This window comes from Octopus sinensis, linkage group LG4, assembly GCF_006345805.1.
Source record: "Octopus sinensis linkage group LG4, ASM634580v1, whole genome shotgun sequence".
Taxonomy (NCBI): Eukaryota; Metazoa; Mollusca; class Cephalopoda; order Octopoda; family Octopodidae; genus Octopus; species Octopus sinensis.
Window position 1 is genome coordinate 95,911,170 of NC_043000.1, and position 25,879 is coordinate 95,937,048.

Below are 25,879 nucleotides of genomic sequence, written 5' to 3' on the forward strand. Positions count from 1 at the left end.
TATCAGCCTTGAAATATTTCCTGTGTCCGTATCTCTTTTTTACTCTTTTACTTGTTTCAGTCATTTGACTGTGGCCATGCTGGAGCACTGCCTTTAGTTGAGCAAATTGACCCCAGGACTTATTCTTTGTAAGCCTAGTACTTATTCTATCAGTCTCTTTTGCCGAACCGCTAAGTTACTGGGACATAAACACACCAGCATCAGTTGTCAAGTGATGTTGGGGGGACAAACACAGACACACAAGCATATACACACACAGACATACATATATACATATATGCAATGGACTTCTTTCAGTTTCCGTCTACCAAATCCACTCACAAGGCTTTGGTTGACCCAAGGCTATAGTAGAAGACACTTGCCCAAGGTGCCACACAGTGGGACTGAACATGGAACCATGTGGTTCATAAGCAAGCTACTTACTACACAGCCACTCCTATACCTATTATGTTTACAAACGGAGAGACAAGTACCTCCACCCAGCAAAGCCAGCATTCAGAGACTAGTTTCTGAGTCATTGCTTGTCATCAGTCTGGAGTAACATGGCTTGCTAGCTTAATTCATTATTACAAGCACAAGGCCTAATTACAAAGGGGGACATACAAAGACATATGGGAACATAAAACATATGAAGGATGAATGTGAAATGAATAAAATTACAATGCAAATGAGATGCCATTCAGAAGAATTTGGTTGGGTTGGAGCTATAAACAGTAGAAGACACTCGCACAATGTTACATTAAAATTATATCTGTCTATTACCATTATTTTAGTATTTATAACCAGTTTTATGCATCGTAAAAATTGTCTTAATTTATCTGCAAGACCCTATATGTTAGAATCATAAAATATTCCCATTTATCTTTGGATTAAGGAATGTTAACAGTCTTCTTTTAATATCCACCCTATTTTGATATTTTCTTATTATTTGCTGTGTATTTGTTTCCAGTGTGAAGGCACATGGCTTCGTGGTTAGAGGTATTCAGCACCACAATTATAAGATCATGAGTTCAATTACCAGTGACATGTTGTGTCCTTCAGCAAGACACTTCATTTTGTGTTGCTCCCGTCCACTCTTCTGGCAAAAATGAGTAATACTTGTATCTTAAATGGCCAGTCTTGTCACATTCTGTGTCCCACTGAATCTCTCTGAGAACTATGTTAAGTGAACACATGTCTGTGGAGTGCTCAGCCACTTACACATTAATTTCATGAGCCGGCTGTTCTGTTGATCAGATCAACTGGAACCCTTGTCATCATAACCAACAGAGTTCTAGTTATTTGCTTCCAGAATCCAACACACTCTGTAAAGGATATCCAGCCAAAGAAACCATGCTAAATCAGACTGGAGTTTGGTGCAGCCCCACCCCACTTCCTGGCTTACCAGCTCTGGTCACACAGTTCAATCCATGCTATCTTGGACAATGGATATTAAATGATAGTGATGATGATTATGATAGTGGGTAATTTGGCAGCTATTTTTATCAAGCTGAGGAATCACCATGATTATTGTTACTGGTATTGATGTGCCTCAGGCCACCCCTGAGTGAGCCCCTCTATGATCAAAGGCATTCTAGCCTTGACCATCCAGACTTTCTGTATATTAAGGAAACTACATTGTTCACTGTATTCTTCCTTATTTAAGACTATAGTATGATTTCTTGAAGATTTTGGCTACTATCTCTAGCAGATCAAACCACTGCAGAGAACCTCTTCCAACGGCTTGTGAAGCAGTGACTGGTTTAAAATTTGTTTAGCCCCAGGCCAACCATAATCAAAAAGACATTCTGGTTATGACAATCCTTTCTTAACTTCAGGCAGTGGATCAAGGACTATGTTATCCAATGTGTTCTTGATATTAATATGCTAGTATAAGGCAATGAGCTGGCAGAACTGTTAGCACACCAGGCAAAATGATTAGCGGTGATTTCATCTGTCTTTATGTTCTGAGTTCAAATTTCATCAAGGTCATCCTTGTCTTTCATACTTTCAGGGTTGATAAAATAAGTACCAGTTGAGTACTGGAGCACTGTAATCGACTAAACCCCTTCTCCCAAATTACTGGCCCTGTGCCAAAATCTGAAGTCAATATTAATATACTAGAAGTTAAAGCAGTGAGTTGGCAGAACCATTTGCACACCAAGCAAAATGCTTAGTGCCATTCCATCTGTCTTTATATTCGCAGTTCAAATGTTGCCAGGATCAACTTTGCCTTTCAGCCTTTCAGGATCAATAATACAAGTACAGTTACACCTCAGTATATGAGTTAATTTGTTCCTGGAGGCCACTCATAAAGTTTTCCATTTTTAAGATAAATTTTGTAAAGGGATTGGGTAGAATTTGTGGGTGATTATCTGGTGTATGACCATTTGGAAGATTCTTTTTAAGCAAGTGACAAAAAAAGCAGTGCTTGAATTTGAACAGTGCATAGCAGCCAATCCTGACAGCAAGGTTTTCTGGAAATATGTGCACTCAAAGCAGAGACCTCACTCTCCAGTGGGCCCTCTTCGCAACCCTCACACAAACCAGATCACTGACGACCCCAAGGAATGCGCAGAACTCATTGCCGAGTGCTATGCAAACATATTCACTGTTGAAAGTCAAAATGTACCATCTTCACCATCACTAACAGCAAACTCCATAACAACTATGGAATTTACACCTGCAATGCTGCGACGTCACCTTCAAAATAAGCGCAACTATGCCTCCCCTGGTCTCGATGGAGTTACATACCTGCTTCTCAAACGTGGCAGGCACTTCCTTTTACACCAGCTTTCTATTTTCTTCCAGTACTGTCTCAACAATGGTGCTACTCCGGAGCAGTGGAAAACTGCCAGTGTCATTCCTCTGTCAAAAAGGGCGACCGCACATCACCTGTCAACTATCGCCCAGTCGTCTCACTAGCTGTATTGCAAAACTGATGGAATCGTGTGTCAGAGAAACACTCTGGAACTTCTGGAGCTCTCACAGTCTCATCCGACCCTCACAATATGGATTTGTCCCTAACTCCAGCTGCAGTGACCAGCTTGTCGAGTTCCTTGAGGACATTACTCAGATTACTGACAGTGGCTCATGGGTGGATGTTGTCTACCTTGACTTTGCTAAGGCTTTCAACTCTGTGCCACACAAAAGGCTTATGGTGAAACTCTCTGCAATGGGTGTGGGGGATGACCTTTTTAACTGGTTGAAATCCTTCATGCCTCAGCCGAAAGGAGTAGTTACAGTTCTAGACAGCACTCTACACCATATGAGATGTCATCGGGTGTACCACAGGGATCTGTCCTTGGTCCCCTCTTGTTTGTGGCATACATTAACGACATAGATGCCAATTTAAGGAATGCCACAGTATGAAATATGCAGACGACATCAAGCTGTACCTGAAATCAAGAGGACAGATCCTGATGTCTACAACTCTTTCCTGCAATCAGACCTAGGACACAATGCAGCAATGGATCACAGCAGTGGCAACTGAAATGGCTGCTGTGACAAGTGTACACACGCCATTTTGGGAGAAAAACCCGCGTTCATCATACTCCCTCCACAAAACTGATCAAGAAATCTCTCTTGCGCGAGCGTGACCTAGGCATCACTGTCAGCAGTGATTTGCGTGGTCAAAGCATATCTCTAAGATTGTCAGGAGGCCGAGGGTGTCTTGGCATCACTCAGCAGGTCTTTTGTTAGCCGCTCTCCAGCCATCTATTTAAAACTGTATACAGCTATGGTACGACCACACTTGGAATTCGCATCATCATTTTGGAACCCCTATCTTGCACAGAACATTGACCTCCTGGAATCTGTCCAGAGACGTGCAACCAAACGCATACCCTCCATCAGACACCTACCATATTCTGAGCGCCTTGTTTCCCTGGGCATGGATTCACTGAAGCTCCGGCGTTTGGCGACGGACTTGTAACACCCACAAAGTTATCAACCACCTCACCAACAACAACCTGAACACCTTTTTGATCTCCATGTGTCTAACACACGTGGACATGCCTACAAAGTCAGAAAACAATACAGCTCCCATGACTTTCGGAAACATTTTTTCACGCTCAGGGTTGCTGAAGCGTGGAATAACTGCCTGCATCAGTTGTTGACTGCCATGACACTGCATCCTTAAAGCCCTCATGCTTTCCGAAATCCGTCGAAACTACACCTGATTATATATACACTTTAGATGAGTTGTAGTGCACCTGAGCACTGTACACAATGATAATTATTATTATTATTATTATTATTATTAAATATTAATTAGGTGCAGGCATGGCTGTGTGGTAAGAAGCTTGCTTCCCAACCACATGGTACTGGGTTCAGTCCCCCTGCATCACACCTTGGGCAAATGTGTTTTATCTTCTATCTTTCACTTGTTTCAGTCATTAGACTGTGGCCATACTGGGGCACCTCCTTGAAGAGTTTTCCTCAAACAAATCAACTTTTTTAAAGTCGAGTACTTATTCTACAGGGAGTGGATTTGGTAGACAGAAACTGAAAGAAGCCTGTCATAGATGTATATGTGTATATATATATCTTTGTGTGTGTGTCTTTGTGTCTGTATTTGTCCCCCTAACACCACTTGACAACTGGTGTTGGTGTGTTTACATCCCTGTAACTTAGCAGTTCAGCAAAATAGCCCAATAGAATAAGTACTTGGCTTTAAAAAAGTAAGTCCTATGGATGATTTGTTTGATGCAAACGCTTCAAGGAGGTGCCCCAGTATGGCCACAGTCTAATGACTGAAACAAGTAAAAGATAGAAGATAAAAGATATAAGTAGCATTAATACAGAGCAGGTTGGTAGAAATAATAAAACACCAGGTTAAAATGCCTTGTAGTATTTAAATTAATCCCTCTTTAGTCTGAGTTCAAATCCTCATAGATTAAGTTTGCCATTTATCTCGCTAGAAACAATGGAGAAATACGTATTAGTGATATATTAAGTTTAAACCAGTTACATCTTTTGGACAAAGATTAACTGTTTACCTCAGTCCGAAAGAAATCACAATTTTTTTACAGTAGTAAAAATACTTGCTTTAGACCTAATATTGTGTGTGATACAAAGCTGGAGCAGTGTTGTGCCTAATTGAAACCAGTTTAGTAAATATAAATGTAACAGTTTTATTCTTCCCTCTTATAAATTTGTTTTCTTGTGCCTAAGCATAACTAATACTGGAAGATAACATTAATGTTTCAATTTATGTTTGCTATTTTATTAATGACTCATCTCAAACATACAGAAATATAATGATATCAGCCTTTGGAGGTTGGGAAAATTTAGAAGATAAGACTTTATATGATAAGCCTTAAGGAATATGCAAAATGCATGCTAGAATTTGTGTATGTTTATAGAAGGATAATGTATGTGTGTATGTGTAGGTTTGTGAAGACAAGCGTTTGCATATGCACACACAAACATATATGCAAACATACAACCATGCATATATATATCTGTATATATATATGTATACATATATATACAATAAGATGTAATATATTAATATAATAAAAATATACCACATATATTATAATATAGGTGGCTCATTAGCAATTAAAGCCTAAAGGCAAGTTAATAAACAAGGCTACAAAATAGTACCGACAATTGCTAAAAATAGGAGTCAAAATCACACAAAATAGCCACACCAAGTATTAACCTCATGAATTGACGGAAAGCAATGGATCCAGCTAAAGCACTTTTCATGGTGAGATAAACTCACAAAATGAAGTAAACAAACACATCCTTATATATATATATATATATATATATATATATATATATATATATATATATATATTATATATATAATATATATATATATATATTACTCTTACTCTTTTTTACTTGTTTCAGTCATTTGACTGCGGCCATGCTAGAGCACCGCCTTTAGTCAAACAAATCGACCCCGGGACTTATTCTTTGTAAGCCCAGTACTTATTCTATCAGTCTCTTTTGCCGAACCGCTAAGTGATGGGGACGTAAACACACCAGCATCGGTTGTCAAGCAATGCTAAGGGGACAAACACAGACACACAAACACACACACATATATATATATATATATATATATATATATATATACGACAGGCTTCTTTCAGTTTCCGTCTTCCAAATCCACTCACAAGGCATTGGTCGGCCCGGGCTATAGCAGAAGATACTTGCCCAAGATGCCACGCAGTGGGACTGAACCCGGAACCATGTGGTTGGTTAGCAAGCTACTTACCACACAGCCACTATATATATATATATCATAATTATTATTGTCTTAATGCCCACTTTTCCATGTTTGCATGGTTTAAATGTCATTTATTGAGTCAAATATTTTACAGTGTAGAGGGTGCTTTTATGTGCCACTGGCATGAGCGCTAGTCAGACGGTACTGGCAGCGGCCATGCTCAAACGGTGTTTTTATGTGCCACTTGCACAGGAGCCAATCCAGCGGCACTGGCGATGCTGGTAGAAATCCTGCTCGAATGGTGCGCTTTACGTGCCACCAGCACAGGTGCCAGTCAGCGGCCCTGACAACAATCATGCTCAGATGATGCTCTTAGTGCTCCACTGGCACAGATACCAGTCATGCAGTGCTGTCAACGAATTTGATTTCAATTTCGATTTCACTTGCCTCAACAGGTCTACACAAGCAGAGTTTAGTCTTCAATGAAGGAAAGGTATGCATAAGCGGGCTGGTTACATCACTGGTATAGGCCACAGGTTATGGTCTCACTTGGCTTGACGGGTCTTCTCAAGCACACCATATTTCCAAAGGTCTCGGCCATTAGTCATTGCCTCAGTGAGGCTTAATGTTCAAAGGTCGTGCTTCACCACCTCATCCCAGGTCTTCCTGAGTCTACCTTTTCCACAGATTCCCCTCAACCACTAGGGTGTGGCACTTTTTCAGGCAGCTATCCTAATCCATTCTCACCACATGACCATACCAGCGCAGTCGTCTCTCTTGCACACGACATTTGATGCTTCTTATGTCCAACTTTTCTCTCAAGGCACTTATACTCTGTCGAGTATGCACACTGACATTACACATCCAGTGGAGCATACTGGCTTCATTCCTTCAAGCTTACACATGTCCTCAGCAGTCACGACCCACGTTTCACTGCCATGTAGCATGACTGTTCGTACACATGCGTCATACAGTCTACTTTTACTCTGAGCAATACATATATATATACTATACATCTGTATATATACATCTATATAGTTGAAATGAACAGAAAAACAAAAGACAAAGACAGGTGTATAAACAACAAGCTGGTGTATTAGTTTGATGCTCAGGAAGGTGAGAAAGTCTTTTATGTTTCGAGCCTACATGCTTCAACAGAAAGGAAAAGAAGGAAATAAACAGAAAGAGAAAAAAAAAAAAACTCGTGGATTTAGCAGTCAATTATCTATACATGTACATCTATACATATGCATCTATACATTTACATCTATACACATACATCTATATACATACATCTATATACAAAATAATTGATGAACATTTTAATCCCACAACAATTTAGGCCAAATTTCGTTAAACAGTTAATCAAAAATTATCTTACACTTTGCTTGAGTGGCCTAGGTAAAAATTTATTTGTCTCAACCCATCCTTAGCACATATTCCATCTGTGTATAAAATTTCAAGAAAATCAGTTGCAAACTTTAAAAGTTATGGTAGAAAATAATATTCATATGAGAATTTGCATTGAAATGTCCAACTGATTTTCAAAAAATCGATGCTAATTAAAAATAATCAATTTTTTTGAAATTCCAAGTGGGTAAGTGACTGCATGGGCATAAGCCTAACATGTTGTCCAGTTGTATATCACCATCTGGTTCTTGGATGCCTTTAGTTGGAATTATCTTCTCTTACAAAGATTCAGATCCAATACTTGTTTCCCTCCTTTCACACATTTATTTTATCCTGCAGATGTGTAGGCTAGCCATCAGAGACATCAACTCTGCTGGTCTGAGTATGGAAGAACCTGCGAAGGTCATGGATACTCTCTTACCACTTACATAAAACAGGTTATAAAACATTAGAAAACTATATGGTCTACTCTTGTGAAGTGTGGTGAGAGAAACAAACCACTTCCAAACATACTTCTCCAATCTCAAATTCTCATTTATGACACCTCATAAATTCCAAGTGGCCATAAGAATATTACCATTGCTCCATGGAGAAAATACATATTGAAATTACTTGCCAAGTTACAATTGCCAATGATGATTACTAACTTTGTCAATTTGACCTGAGGCTTAACACCTTCTTGATAGTGTGGCCTATGCCAGGGGTGTAACCAGCCCACTTATGCGTACCTTTCCTTCATTGGAGACTAAACTCTGCTTGCAAAGACCTGTTGAAGCAAGTGAAATTGAAATCAAATTTGATGACAGCATCACATGACTGTCAGAGCACCATCTGAGCCTGATCGTTGCCAGAGCAGCTGACTGGCTTCATGCCAGTGGCACGTAAAAGCACCCACTACACTCTTGGAGTGGTTGGCATTACAAAGGGCATCCAGCTGTAGAAACTCTGCTAGATCAGATTGGAGCCTGGTGCAGCCATCTGGTTTGCCAGTCCTCAGTCAAATCGTCCAACCCATGCCAATGTGGAAAGCAGACGTTAAACGATGACATTGATGATGATGATGATGATGATATATATATATATATATATAGCCACCACATCACAACAAGGAATGGACCTTATGGTGGATATTATTTATGTGACTCAGACAAAATCTGCAGGGAAACAAAATAAACTTAGAATGATGCTCTTGATGTGGCAAAACCCAACTTGAATCTATCTTCAGTGGTCAACACTGAACAAAAAGAACAACCATTAACTATCTAATGCTGTTTTTTTTTTATCTAACTGTAATACATTAAAAGTGAAATCTGTTTGGCAGCTGACGATGGAAAAACATATTTATTATGCTTGTTTCTGGATTTTTATATTTTAGTGTCATTATTCAGAGTTGTCCTTCATTCTGGTAAAGTGGGAAGTATTTGTTGATTCATGGTTTGTGGTAATTACTTCCATTGATATTGGTTGTTTTCCTTCATGGATAATCTTGTTCAGATTAAATAATTCTTGTCATGCTTTAGGAGTTACTGTGGCATACACACACACACCATACATACATACATACATAATATCTTATATATGTCTACATATGTTTGTTTTGGGCTTTTTGTAATTCTCTATTAGAGCAGACAAATACTGTTTTTTCAAGTAGTACCTGTTTTAATTCAAGGAGTCTTTTATTATGAACTTCCTTATTGGAGACAATTGTTCAAATTTTTCTAGTGAGGTTAAATAGAAACTTGGATTTGTTATGTTTTAGGTGGCATGAAGTAAATAGTAGGTACTGTTTAGAGTCTGTTGGTTTGTAGTAGATGTCAGTTTGTGTCATTGTTTATAATCAAAATGTCTAAGAAGAGTAGTTGGTTATGACTAAATTCTATTGTGAACTAAATACTGTTATTGAGCAGAAATATGAAATCATTGAGTTCGTGTAGGTTGTATGTCCACAGCATAAGGCAGGGATCTAAGTACCATTTCCAATTATTTTACAACATAATTTAAGAAGTTGATACTGTACTTTGTTTTGGTTTGTTAATGCATCCGGACTTCTAGATATGCCATGACTAAGTTGGCATATGTTGGGGGAAACTTTTGTAACCATTGCTGTCTCCAGGTATTTCTTGGTAGGTGAGTTTCTTGAAAATGAAGAAGCTGTTTTCAAGAATGAATTTTAATCCCTCTGTGATGAATTGTTTATTAATTTGGTCTGGAATTTCATCAGGTAATTTATTCAGACAAAAAGCTATTGCTTCTAGCCCATACTCATGTAGGATGGTAAAATAAAGATTTGCTATATCAAACGAAGTGGTTATGGTATGTCTGTTGACTTTTTTGTGGTGGGATGGCCTGATAGGTCAAGGTCATCCTTTATGAAACAATATAAATTTTAAAAGAGGTTTTAACAGTTTTAACAAGGAGGTTGCTTAGTCTGTGAATTTCACAGGCTGGGCCTGCCATTACCTAATATCAACATGCTATTATGTATGTATGTATGTATGTATGTATGTATCTATGTATGTATGTATGTATGTATGTATGTATGTATGCATGCATGCATGTATGTATGTATGTATGTATGTATATATGTATGTATGTATGTATATATGTATGTATATATGTATGTATGTATGTATCTATCTATCTGTCTGTTTGTCTGTCTGTCTATCTATCTATCTATCTGTCTGTCTGTCTGTCTGTCTGTCTGTCTATATATATATATTTATATATATATATATAAAATATTAGAAAAAAACACCTTTTATCAATTCAAAATGAATAATTAAATTACATCATCTAGAAAATTACATATAATAGAAATGTTAAAATTAAAATAACAATTAAAAAGTATAGATTAAGTAAATTACAAGAATAATGTAATGTATATAATAGGTAGAAAAATGACGTGTTTCGCTGCTATATTTAAGAAATGATTATAGTAGTAGAGAAATCACTTGTATATAAATATAGTCGCTCATCAGGTTAAAATATAATAGAACAGTAAAATAATTAATTAATAAATATACTTTAATATATACATATATATACACACATATATAAATATATATGTATATGAAAATTCTAAATATACATAATTGAAAACTAAAATAATAATTCAAAAATTAAATACTTTAAAATTAAATAAAAAACACAAAGCTATAAATATTTCTAAATTGAATTCTTTTTCCTTGTAAGTTTGGATTTTATTCCCTCAAATAATAATTATATATATATGATCTGAGAATAGGAAATTTGTGAGTTTCAAGTTTTTACATCACTGGTAAAGAGAACAAAAAGTGAATAGTATATGATAAGATACAATACATATTTATTGGCAGCGAAATTTGTACACAAGTAATGCTGCTAAAAATGCATATAAAAATCGAAATTGAGGGAGTGGAATAGGTAAAATGCATGCTACATATGTTTCTTAGCAAGCTGAAGCTCTTAATGTAATATAGTTACGCAATGAGCTATGCTCAACATAGCTAATCAACAGCTGAGATTACTTTAATGAAGATTACATTGTTGTGCACAATTTCAAAGTCAACCACAACACAATGGTGAGTTCAACTGAATAGAAAAGCCAGTGGTAAAAAATTTTTGAAAAATTAAAATGCAAAAAAAAAAATCAAAAGTTTAGAAAACCAATGAGAGATATAGCAAAGGGTGAGACCCAAAATATGAAAGAGTGAATTGGTTTAGAGTTGAGGAGTAAGAAGAAAAGAAAAAGAGAAGGTAAGAAAGAAGAAAAAAAAGGAGAAAAAGGTTGTTATTGTTACGGGGTGGGGGTGTATTGTGGTTATAAAAATCTATTTTAGAGATGTGACAACAGATTTCAGCAAACTGCCAGAATGTCGTCATTCAAATTTATATGGGGTGGTGGAGTTGGGGTCATTCATTCCATATTTCTGTTGAAATACTCTCTCTTTGTTTCAATTAATTTTGAAAGTAATGAATAACATTTTCATTATTAAACTGGTGTTTGGAACATAGATTAACATTAGATTTTGATGGAAAGTTTTAATTTAGATCACTTTAAAATAGAAAATGTTATCATTGATGCAGAGGTGGTCTCAGGTAGGTTAGTTACAAAAAGGTCAGAAGCTTTAAAACTGCTACCATCACTTTTATTTATTTCTCAATACTTATTACATCTGTACTATGAAATGTCAACAAGTTCCATCACACTTCAGTAACCTACTCACTAATACAATTTCATGCCTCCCTGACACGTTTATTTCAGTTTCAATCCAGACTCTCAGATCAACTCACTTACCAAACAAGCACAATTCTAAAATATGTGTGTGCATACACACACACTCACATATAATTCCCCTGTCAGTATATGAAGATGTACTTTTTTGTGGGTCTAAGGGTTTTAACTCTTATTTCTAGCAATATAAGTGCTACCTGGCACCCTCAGTCACAGTTAGTGATAAATGAATATTTCCTTTTTGGTATATCCAAAGTATACAGTATTATATATCCATCACAGCCAATCTTACCAATCAGTTTCATGCTAGGGGAACAATGGAGTGTTAGGTAACAATCCGATTACATAACCCTACACTCATCAGAGGTAGCTGGTATGAAATGAAATATGGCAACTCTTCTCTATTGTTGGATGTGTCAATTCACCTTCAATAATAGAGATCAGTCACCATATTATATTCCATGTTGGCTGCCTTTGATGAGCATAGGGTTATACAAGTGTATCTTTTTCCTGACTTATGGACTTTTAGATGACTTATGCATTATACACACACACGCATATATATATATATATACACACATACATACATACATATACATGCATCCATATATACATATGTATATACATATATATATATATATATATATATATATATATAAAGTTAATCCAAACAAGAAAACACAAAAAAAAAAAAACACAACAACGCGAGGACGTGGAACAAATAAAATATTATTGGACGCTCAGGAAAGAAGGGAAGAAGGAGGGCCTAACGTTTCAAGCGGAGCTCTTCGTCGGAAACATAGGAGAAGGGAAGACAGAGGAAAAAATATCGCCAACGGTACTCACGAGGTCACATTATATATATATGTGAATATGTATATATGATTAGAGGTTGTGTTAGCCTCATGAAGAGATGGTTTCATCCAAGGAAATACTGGTTCAATACTTAGTATTTGGGGGGGGGGAATTAATTACCTTAAAATAATATATATATATATATATTCATTAAAAAATAATCATCCTGTATTTTAGTTTCCAGTTTCCACTGGCAGAGATGGTGATGGAACTGTTCGAAAGACTGCATGGATGCCTTCTCGAGATGGACCGTCTGCTCAATATCCAGCTGTTTCAGTACAAACTTCTTCAGACAGTTCTTCAGGTATTTTATACCATTAATGTAAATTTTTTTATTAGTTGACATTTTATGGTTGTACAGTTAAGAAGCTTGCTTCCCAATCGCACGATTTTAGCTTCAGTTCTTGCACAACTCTTTCAGCAGGTGTCTTTCAGTGGATCAGGTAAACAGAACCTGAAAGAAGCCTGTTTATATATATATATATATATATATTATATATATATATATATATATACATATATATATATAACGGGAAGGTTTACGAAAATAAACAAAAGACGAAGGCAGGTTTACGAAAACAAACAAAAGACAAAGGCAGGTTGAGTACAAACAAAAAATGTATTAGTATGGCGCTCAGGAATAGAAATAAAACAAGTCTTTTACGTTTCGAGCCTACGCTCTTCGACAGAAAGACACACAGAAAAGAAACAAGGAGAGAAAAAAATTGCGTGTAGGGGCTAACGATCCAACATGGCGTGTACACACACACACATATATATATATATATATATATACATATATATATATATATATATATATATATATATATATATATATATATATATATAATATTAATTAGAGACAAAACCACTATTTTGCAAATCAAACAAAGAAAGACTTAATCCAATACATAAAAAAATTTAATATAAAGTAAATAAAATTAAATTCGCCACTACAATTGTTTCGATCAAGCTATTGGATCAGGTAATGAAGGTTACGAAAAGGGTCATAGCCCAACTAATTAGAGAGAGAGTTAGTTTAGATGAGATGCAGTTTGGGTTCGTGCCAGGGAAAAGTACTACTGATGCTATATTCCTGGTAAGACAGCTGTAGGAGAAATATCTAGCCAAAGATAAGCCCCTGTACCTGGCTTTTGTTGACATGGAGAAAGCCTTCGACAGGGTCCCCCAATCCCTTATCTGGTGGTCAATGAGGAAACTAGGGATAGATAAATAGTTAGTGAGAGCTGTGTGAGCCATGTACAGGGACACTGCAAGTAAGGTGGAGGGTTGGCAATGAGTACAGTGAAGAATTCTGAGTAGAGGTTGGGGTCCACCAAGGTTCAGTCCTCAGCCCCCTCCTATTTATCATAGTCCTCCAGGCAATAACAGAGGAATTCAAGACAGGATGCCCCTGGGAGCTCCTCTATGCTGATGACCTTGCTCTAATTGCTGAGTCACTATCAGAACTGGAGGAGAAGTTTCAGGTGTGGAAGCAAGGATTAGAATCGAAGGGCCTTAGAGTCAACCTAGCTAAAACCAAAGTCCTAATAATAAGTAGGAAGGTAGACAAATCACAAACGCCTTCAGGTAGATAGCCCTGCTCGATCTGTAGAAAAGGCGTAGGTAGAAACTCTATAAGATGCACCCAGTGTAAGCTATGGACACATAAGAGGTGCAGCAATGTCAAAGGAAGGCTAACTAGGAAGATAGTTTTTGTATGTGGCAGATGCTCTGGTGCAATAAACACAGAAAATGCGCAGAGACCATCTTCCGCCACATTCCAGGGAGAAAAACTAGAAATAGTTGAGAGTTTCCGTTACCTAGGTGATCAAGTCAGTAGCGGGGGCGGGTGTGCTGAAAGTGTAACTGCTAGAGTAAGAATAGCCTGGGCAAAGTTCAGAGAGCTCTTACCTCTGCTGGTGATAAAAGGCCTCTCGCTCAGAGTAAAAGGCAGACTGTATGATGCATGTGTACAAACAGCCATGCTACATGGCAGTGAAACTTGGGCCGTGACTGCTGAGAACATGCGTAAGCTTGCAAGAAATGAAGCCAGTATGCTTCGATGGATGTGTAATGTCAGTGTTCATACCCGACAGAATGTAAGTACTTTGAGAGAAAAGTTGGGCCTAAGAAGCATCAGATGTGGTGTGCAAGAGAGACTTCTACGCTGGTATGGACATGTGGTAAGAATGGATGAAGATAGTTGTGTGAAAAAGTGCCACACCCTAGTGGTTGAGGGAACCTGTTGAAGAGGTAGACCCAGGAAAACCTGGGACGAGGTGGTGAAGCATGACCTTCGCTCTTTAGGTCTCACCGAGGAAATGACCTGAGACCGAGACCTTTGGAAGTATGCTGTGTCAGAAGACCCGGCAGGATAAGTGAGGCCATAACTCATGGCCTATACCTGGGACGTAGTCAGTCCACCTGTGCATACCTTCCTTCTTGGGACACAAAACTCTACTTGTGAAGACCTGTTGAGGCAAGTGAAAATCAAAATCGAAATCGATTAACATCAATGGAATTTGTAGTTGTGATACCAGTGCCAATGGCACGTAAGAGAACCATCCAAATGTGGCCGCAGCCAGTGCCGCATCGCCTGGCCTCCATGCCAGTGGCACGTAAAAAGCACCATCCGAGCGTGGCAGTTCGCCAGCCTCGTCTGGCACCTGTGTTGGTGGCACGTAAAAAGCACCCACTACACTCATGGAGTGGTTGGTATTAGGAAGGGCATCCAGCTGTAGAAACACTGCCAAATCTGACTGGGCCTGGTGCAGCCTTCAGGCTTCCCAGACCCCAGTTGAACCGTCTAACCCATGCTAGCATGGAAAGCGGACGTTAAACGATGATGATGATATGTATATATATATATGTATGTATGTAGATAGATAGATAGATAGATAGATAGATAGATAGATATGTATATTTATATGTATAAATGTTTAAATATATATGTATGCAAGCATATACCTATGTGTATATGAGGTTTTATTTCCTTATTTTTTGTGGTCATAAGTGTGGATGGTCTTGAGTTGCATAGGTCCTAAGTCAAGGTGTGTGTGTGTATGTATATATATATGTGGAGGTGCAATGGCCCAGTGGTTAGGGCAGTGGACTCGTGGTCATAGGATCGCGGTTTCGATTCCCAGACCGGGCGTTGTGAGTGTTTATTGAGCGAAAACACCTAAAGATCCACGAGGCTCCGGCAGGGGATGGTGGTGATCCCTGCTGTACTCTTTCACCACAACTTTCTCTCACTCTTACTTCCTGTTTCTGTTGTACCTGTATTTCAAAGGGCCGGCCTTGTCACTCTCTGTGTCACGCTGAATATCCCCGAGAACTACGTTAAGGGTACACGTGTCTGTGGAGTGCTCAGCCACTTACACGTTAATTTCACGAGCAGACTGTTCCGTTGATTCAGATCAACCGGAACCCTCGTCGTCGTAACTGACGGAGTGTTTCCACACACATATATATATATATATAAATATATATATATATATATATTATATATATATATATATATATATATATATATATATATATATATATATATATACATATATATATATATATATATATATATATATATATATATATATATATATATATATATATATATAAAGTATGTAGGAGATACTTACCTAAGGTGCCATGCTGTAGGACTAAACCCAAAACCATGTGGTTGGGAAGTGAACTTCTTAACCACACAGCCATCCCTACACTTATATGATAGATAATTTAAGCATTTAATATTTTAAACAGCTCTAAGTACTTACTAAAATGATCCAGATTCTCAAATTAATCACTCGACTTCTTATGATCAGGCAAACTTCAACAAACAGATGACACCAGTAAAATTTAACACAGCACTCGTCTTAACCACACTTGTAAGAGAAAGTAAACCTCAAAACAACAAATCAAATTCACAGCACAACAAACCATTCCATCCCAAGGCACAAGACAGCCTCTATGAAATAACAGTCAATTCTTTTTTCCAAATTCTGCATTGGACAATGAACAAGTCCCTTTACTCTTTGTGGGTGGTTGGGGCACTTCAGCCATGCAGCGTATCTTGGGCAAGAAAACCTGGCAGAGCTTTCTAGCCTCTTCCAGGCTAAACTCATTTCTACAGCTAAGTGGATTGGAACAACGTAAAATGAAGTGTTTTGCTCAAAGAACACAACACATCACCTGGTCCAACACCCTAACCACTAAGTCACGTGCCTCCACATAATTCTGCATTACCATCTTGAAGAACATATTAGATAATGTATTTCCAGATACTTTTAAATAGAAGGGATCGCCATTACTAGGATATCTTGGCTTATAGGTCTGCAGATCTTTTTATTACTAGGACATCTTGGCTTATAGGTCTGCAGATCTTTTTATTACTAGGACATCTTGGCTTATAGGTCTGCAGATCTTTTTATTACTAGGACATCTTGGCTTATAGGTCTGCAGATCTTTTTGATCTGGAGCTAAACAATAATACCAGTAACAACATCCCTGTAGAATTATTAGCATACCTGCACAAGTGTGTCCCTGCCGATTTTGTTTCTTCATGACCTTCAGAAAAATGCACATTTTAAATTAGATTTTCTAAAAGTGCCTTTCAGATGGTGTAGATTACGATTATATGGGAATTTAATGTAAAAAAAAAAAAAGGGCGGGGGGTTGGCATGCACATATACACATACTGACACATAAGTCACTTTTGCTAGTAGTGTGTATCAGTATGTATGTGAACGTGTCCACCAATTTGTTTCCCATTAAATTCCAATCAATCGTAATTTACATCGTCTTTCAGAAAATTCCATCATCTTTGCTGAAAATTCCATTAAAAAATACTAATTTTTAAGAGGAAACAAACTTGTTTGAATTATTCGAAATTCTTCTCCGACTCACTCCGAGAAAAACTTTGACGATAAATTTCGCTATAATCAGAATTTACATAATCTGAACAGTACTTGTAAAAAAATTTCTGAAAGCTATAAGAAAACAAATTCGTGGGGAATGTACACTTATAGTCGATATGCCCCATCTGCAGCTCTCATACTGGTTTATATTGGAAAAAATTATAAACTGACAAGCTGTTCGAAAAATTGCCAAATTTCAGTTATTTTAATTATATAAACATGTTTTATATGAAACTGAAAGCAAGACCACTTGTCAACAGTGGATTGGCTGGCTGCTAAGGTTGCCTATTTGTAGTAACAAAAACGTGGTTAGAAAATGCAAATAGATATTATTACAGAAACTGCCGATATGCTAGTGTTCTTGCGTAATATGACAAAATGTGATGTCTTTTTGTTTTGTTCCAGTGTTTGTTTTTGCAAACTTGAGGACTAGCTGAGTTAAGGCGGAGAAAACTTTTTAGTATATTGAATACGTTTCAACTAGAAGCAGATATAATCATGGAAAGTACAGTTAAAGCAAGGGAGACAACTTATTTATACGCATCAACAAGTGCGTCTCTACACAGACATTCAATCTACTAGAAATAGTAGCCATATTTCCTCCTCACATCACATCTTCCTGTTTAAAAAAAGTAAAGAAATTTTGAAGCCACAAAAAGAGTGGGTGGACGGACGGATGGATGGATTTGTTGAGTATATATAAAGTTTATAGAACGGTTAAAAATTTTCGGTATGCAAATTAGGGACCCCAGCATAGAATAACTACAGCATTTGTTGAGTATTTAAACAGTTTATAGAGCAGTTAAAAATTTTTGGTATGCAAATTAGGGACTCCTTCATAGAATAAATGCTGCATTTGTTGAGTATATAAACAGTTTATAGAGTGTTAAAAATTTTTGGTATGCAAATTAGGGATCCCTTCATAGAATAACTTCTGCATTTGTTGAGTATTTAAACAGTTTATAGAGTGACAAAACTTTTCAGTTTGCAAATTAGGGACCCCAGCATAGAATAACTACAGCATTTGTTGAGTATATACAGAGTTTATAGAGCAGTTAAAAATTTTCGTTATGCAAATTAGGGACTCCTTCATAAAATAAATGCTGCATTTGTTGAGTATTTAAACAGTTTATAGAGGGATTAAACATTTTTGGTATGCAAATTAGGGTCTCTGCATAGAATAACTTCTGCATTTGTTGAGTATTTAAACAGTTTGTAGAGGAGTTAAACATTTTCAGTATGCAAATTAGGGACTCCATCATAGTATAAGTGCTGCATTTGTTGAGTGTGTATAGAGTTTATAGAGCAGTTAAATATTTTCGGTATGCAAATTAGGGACTCCTTCATAGAATATCTGCTGCATTTGTTGGGTGTTTAAACAGTTTATAGTTGGTTAAAAATTTTCAGTATGCAAATTAGGAACTCCTTCATAGAATAACTGCTGCATTTGTTGAGTATATATAGAGTTTATAGAGCTGTTAAAAATTTTTGATATGCCAATTAGGGACTCCTTCATAGAATAACTTCTGCATTTATTGAGTATTTAAACAGTTTCTAGAGCGGTTATTCCTTCGTAGAATAACTGCTGCATTTGTTGAGTATATATACACTTTTTAGTGTGTTAAAAATTTTCGGTATGCAAATTAGGGACTCCTTCATAGAATAAATGCTGCATTTTTTGAGTATTTAAACAGTTTATAGAGGGATTAAACATTTTCGGTAAGCAAATTAGGGTCCCTGCATAGAATAACTTCTGCATTTGTTGAGTATTTAAACAGTTTGTAGAGGGGTTAAAAATTTTCAGTATGCAAATTAGGGACTCCTGCATAGAATAACTGCTGCATTTGTTGAGTATTTAAACAGTTTATAGAGTGTCAAAAATTTTTGGTATGCAAATTAGGGATCCCTTCATAGAATAACTTCTGTATTTGTTGAGTATTTAAACATTTCATAAAGTGTTAAACATTTTCGGTATGCATATTAAGGACTCCTGCATAGAATAACTGCTGCATTTGTGGAGTATTTAAACAATTTATAAAGTGTTAAACATTTTCGGTATACAAATTAGGGACTCCTGCATAGAATAACTGCTGCATTTGTTAAGTAATTAAACAGTTTATAAAGTGTTAAACATTTTCGGTATACAAATTAGGGACTCCTGCATAGAATATCTGCTGCATTTGTTGAGTATTTAAACAGTTTATAGAGTGATAAATCTTTTCGGTATGCAAATTAGGGACTCCTTCATCGAATGACTGCTGCATTTGTTTTGGGTGGATGGATGGATGGATGGGTGGATGGATGGATGGATGGATGGAGTGATGGATGGATGGATGGATGAATGGATTATTAGTTTAAAACAAAATGCCTGTTAGAAATTATTTGTGTGTTTGAATTTGGATGGATGGATGGATTTTTAGCTTAAAACAAAATGCCTGTTAGAAATTATTTGTTTGTTTGAATTTGGATGGATGGATGGATGGGTGGATGGATGGGGTTACCCTTGGTTTCATGTCCATAAAACGCTTAGCTTTACAGCATCTCTTCAGACCCTAAGTCTGTTGGCCTATGGACTCTCTGGCAAGTGGCCTCTCTAGAAAATGGAGGAGAAAAATGCTTTGTTACTCTCAACAACAGAGATTGTTTCCCTTTAGCCATTATTCATTATTGACCCTGTTAATATGTGGATCCCAGGTCGCCAGCCGGAATTTCCTTGCACTTCAGGAAATTCTTGCTGGTGTCCTGAGATCCACATGCTAACAGAGTCAATTATGAATAACGGCTGGAGAGAAGCAATCCCCTGTTCTTGACATAGAGTAACAAAGTCTTTTCTTCCTCTATTTTCTAGAGAGGCCAATTGCTAGAAAGGCCATAGGCCAACAGGCTTAGGGTCTGAAGAAATGCTGCAAAGCTAAGCACTTTATGGACATGAAACTGAGGGTACCCACATGAACCAGTCTTATCTATCTTTATCTATATACTCTACTGCTCCATAACATAGAGTGTGCTTCTTTTTTGGATTTATGATTTACTGACGATATGTATATATGTATATATATAGATATATGTAAATATATATATGTATATATCTCCATATATATATTTATTTATGTAATTATGTTTGTATATATATTTATGTGTGTTTGTATTTATATATGTGTATATATATGCATATATATATATGTATATGTATATTCTATGTATATATATATATAATATATTATATATATATCATATATATCATCATCATCATCATCATCATCATTTAGCGTCCGTTTTCCATGCTAGCATGGGTTGGACGGTTCAACTGGGGTCTGTGAAGCCAGAAGGCTGCATCAGGCCCAGTCTGATCTGGCAGTGTTTCTACGGCTGGATGCCCTTCCTAACGCCAACCACTCCGCGAGTGTAGTGGGTGCTTTTTACGTGCCACCCGCACAGGTGCCAGACGGAGCTGGCAAACAGCCACGAACTGATGGTGCTTTTACGTGCCACTGGCACGGGGGCTAGGCGAGGCTGGCAATGGACACGAACGGATGGTGCTTTTACGTGCCACCAGCACGGAGGCCAGTCGGGGCGGCGCTGGCAACGGCCACGAACGGATGGTGCTTTTTGCGTGTCATCGGCACAGAGGCCAGTCGGGGCAGCGCTGGCAACAGCCACAATCGGATGGTTTGCTTACTTGTCACCGGCACTGGTATCACAGCCGCAATTTCCATTGATGTTGATTGACTTCGATTTTGGTTCTGCTTTCTGATATCTGATTTGATTTTGATTTTGATTTATATATATATATATATATATATCATCATCGTTTAATGTCCATTTTCCATGCTAGCATGGGTTGGACGGTTCGACCGGGGTCTGGGAACCTAGGAGGCTGCACCAGACTCCAGTCTGATCTGGCAGTGTTTCTACAGCTGGATGCCCTTCCTAACACCAACCACTCCGTGAGTGTAGTGGATGCTTTTTACGTGCCTCCGGCACAGGTACCAGGTGTGGCTGGCAACAGCCATGATTGGTTGGTGCGTTTTACGTGCCACCGGTGCATCCCACCCGTGCTAGCATGGAACTTGGGCTTTAAATGATGATGATGATATCACGGCAGTGCTCCAGCATGACCACAGCTGCATGGCTAAAACGAGTAAAAGAGTATATGTATATTTATGTGTGTATATGTGTATATGCATATATATATATATATAAATATATATATATAATATATATATATATATATATATATATAATCAATGTCCTTGTAGGGTATAATAGTAAGGTATTTCCAGAGAAGCACACAACCCAAGTTCTGGGCTGTCAATACTGTCAGGTTGCAGACCAATGCCAAAATTCTTCAAGGTTAGAAAATCCTGGTGTCACAACTGTAACACCCTTGTGTAGGCTTGGCAAAGAGTAAATTATAATCCAAATAGTAAGATGACAGAGAAATTCTTTAACACATTTTTAATGATTCGTTATAATTGTTTCTGTACCAACTCTGCTTGCTAGCAGGTGATCTATCGCACTCTACTACAAACCACATTAGTCCCCTCCACCATACACATCACCAGTATCATCATTATTTTTATTCTTTAGCAACTGTCATGGTTATCAATTTCATTGTCTTTCCCTTTGTCTACTTAATGTTGTCACTGGTGAATGTTGGATAGTGGTAAACTGAAATAAATTTCATTAAATGAAATTTGGTATCAGGGACAATGTTATGCCAGTTTACACAAAAATTTGAAATGAAAATTACGTAATGCATACATGTATATATGATGTATATATGTATGTGTTTGTGTATATTCTTGTCTTGACATCATGTGATGGCTGTAATTAAACATCACCGTCATGCAAGTGATGTTGTTTGTTTCCAGTCTTCTATGAAAAAAGATATCTGGCTATGGGAAATATCATCTTGGTTGAAAACAAGTGACAGTTGGTGACAGTAAGGGCATCCATTTGGAGAAAATCTGCCTCTACAAATTCTCCTTGACCCATGCAAGTATGGAAAAGTGAGCATTAAATAAGGATGATGATGATTTATCACATATGTGTACTTTGGATCTTTTGTCCATGTTTGTTATATTGTATTTTAGGCATTATAACATTTAAGTAATGTTATAATGCCTAAGATAAAATATAACAAACATGAGATATGATTTACTCTGCCCTCAGGCAACATTGTTGTTGTTGTTTGGCCTTATCTCACCTCTGATCAGATAGACCTATGATCTAAAGCCATCCAACCATGACTCCTATCTTTTTAAGAGTTTCTGGGACTATATTATCTAATGCAACTTTCCCTACTTTTTTAGACAGTGAGTGTGATTTAAGAGACATTTGGCTGTTACTTCTAACAGACTGTGTGACCATGTAGATGCCCTCTCTCCTAGTCCTTGGTTGTGACTTTAAGTAATGTTATATATAGATAACATTATTGTTAAGTAACCCAGAATTTATGTAATCCAGGGTGCATACATAGCTGTTTAGGGCACTGACATGGCTACATAACGCACAGATGTGGCCATGTTGGATGTCGGTGTGGCTGTGTAGGGTGTAGGCAAATGCCTTCAACTATAACTTTGAGCTGACCAAAACCTTCTGAGTGGATTTGGTTGATGGAAATTGAAAGAAGCTTGTTGTATGTGTACGTGTGTGTGTGTGTGTGTAGTTCAGTGCCTTCTTGTCTAGTTATAAATGAGCATCATCATCATCATACAAGCTATGCTTGTGAGCCAATTGTTCTTCTGCATAGGATGGCAGTAGTTATGTGTATGTATATGTTTTTTTTTACCTAGTTAAATGGATATTTAGTTGATCAGCTTCCACTAAATCTAACTAAATTATATTCTCTTCATAAATCATATTCTCTTCCTCCAACTGATTTTTCTCATTCCCTCTCCTCTTTTATTTATTTATTTTTTTCTATCATTCTTCTGATGAAGAACTAATGACTCTTTACTTCCTTTTTAAACAATTAAATAATACAACAGTTGTTAATACTTATCCCTTGTGTTTTTTTTTCTTTCTCTATTAGTTCATTGCCTTCATAATATTTAAAATGTAGTTTTAATTTTACAATTTCACAGATGAAGATGAAAAAACAATCACAGGTAAACACAATGGCTCCTCCTTGCCTATAAAACCTACTGTGTATAATCACGATGACCGACCAATAACTCCTCTACGTCAAACATTCCCTTCAGGATCTGATATCTACAAGGAATTTGAAGATGGTATGTAATGTTCTAAAATCAGATTTTGTTTTTCAAATATCATTAAGGTCTTATAAGGTTGTCATGTACCTCCTCTATAGTTAAGATACAAGTTTCTGGTACTCTGTTATATTTTAATCTCTCGCTACCTGGTCTAAGCCATCTCCCTCTCTACTACACACCGACTCAGTAAACATTTTTGGGTTTTTTTGTTGCAGTGGGGGCTTGCAAATTACTTGGCAACCTCATTAGTGCCAGTGCCATTAAAAAAGCATGTAATACACTTTGTAAAATGATTGGCATTGGAGAGGACATTCAGCTATAGAAACCATGCCAAAACAGACACAAACTCAGCATAGTCCTACAACACATCAGATCCTCTTAACCTGTTAGCATTTAAACTGGCTATATTTGGCCAACATATTTTACCAGTTTTATGTCACACCTACCCTACTGTGTCATTCTAAAAATAAACAATCACATCATCAAAATCTCAAACCTATGAGATAATGCATGATTAATTCAAAGACATGTGAATAAATAAGCATTACAGGTGACTGAGTAATATGAATGCTAAAGGGTTAAACCCATGCCAGCATGGAAGACAGATGTTAAATAATGAGGATGATGCTCAGAGTGAATTGTGATTGCAATTTGATCAAATTCTATTAACAAATTCTAATTAAAAAAATTATAAAATCAGGGTGGTTGATGTTAGGAAAGGCATCCAGCTGTAAAAACCATGCTAAAACAGACACAGAAGCCTGGTGCAGTCTTCTGCCTGGTCAGCTCCTGTCAAACCATTTAACCTGTGTCAGCATGGAAGGCAGACAATAAATGATGATGATGATGTTCAAGATTTTTCATCCTATAAAAAAAAAGTAATGGGGTCAATTTATTTGACTAAAATTCTCCAAGACAGTCCCCCTAATGACTGAAATAACTAAAAGATAAAAAATAAAAAATAAAGGTATTATTTTTTTTTATTTGATTCAGTCACTTTGACTGTGGCAATGCAGGAGCATCCCCTTAAAGGGGTTTTAGTTGAAGAAATCAACCCCAGGACTTATTCTTTGTAAGCCTTGTACTTATTCTATCAGTCTCTTTTGCCAAACTGCTAAGTTATGGGATCAGAAACACACCAGGTTCAGTTGTCAAGCGATGCCAGGTGGACAAACAGACAGACACACACAAATATAGACATATATATATATATATATATATATAATATATATATATATATATATATATAAATATATATACATACACACACACACACACACACACACACATATATCATCATCATCATCATCATCGTCGTTTAACGTCCGCTTTCCATGCTAGCATGGGTTGGACGGTTCAACTGGGGTCTGGGGAGCCCGAAGGCTGCACCAGGCCAGTCAGATCTGGCAGTGTTTCTACAGCTGGATGCCCTTCCTAACGCCAACCACTCCGAGAGTGTAGTGGGTGATTTTATGTGCCACCGACACAGGTGCCAGACGAGGCTGGCGAACGGCCACGCTCGGATGGTGTTTTTATGTGCCACCGACACAGGTGCCAGACGAGGCTGGCGAATGGCCACGCTCAGATGGTGTTTTTATGTGCCACCGACACAGGTGCCAGACGAGGCTGGCAGACGGCCACGCTCGGATGGTGTTTTTATGTGCCACCGACACAGGTGCCATGCTCAGACGGTGTTTGCGGTACTGGCTACGGTCCCGTTCAGATGGTTTTCTTATGTGCCACCGGCACTGGTACCACAAGGATACAAATTCCATTGATATTCATCTATTTTGATTTGGTTTGAGCTGATTCGATTTGACTTTGATTTGATTTGCCTCAACAGGTCTTCACAAGTGTCACAAGCAGGAAGGTATGCACAGGCGGACTGACTACGTCCCAGGTAGGGGCCACGGGTTATGGCTTCACTAGTCTTGCCGGGTCTTCTCACGCACAGCATACTTCCATAGGTCTCGGTCTCTGGTCATTTCCATGGTGAGACCTAACGTTCGAAGGTCGTGCTTCACCACCTCGTCCCAGGTTTTCCTGGGTCTACCTCTTCCACGGGTTCCCTCAACTGCTAGGGATTGGCACTTTCTCA

The 25,879-nt window shown here is 37.5% G+C and overlaps 1 protein-coding gene across 1 annotated transcript in view; it reads left to right on the top strand.

Moving 5' to 3' along the window:
- Positions 1-25,879, top strand: part of LOC115210651 (serine/threonine-protein kinase Nek11-like) — a 94,716-nt gene that overhangs the window by 57,328 nt on the left and 11,509 nt on the right. The window contains exons 9-10 of the mRNA XM_029779305.2: positions 12,822-12,948; positions 23,653-23,799. Coding sequence (XP_029635165.1) covers positions 12,822-12,948; positions 23,653-23,799 — 274 coding nt within the window. The remainder of the gene's footprint in view (positions 1-12,821; positions 12,949-23,652; positions 23,800-25,879) is intronic.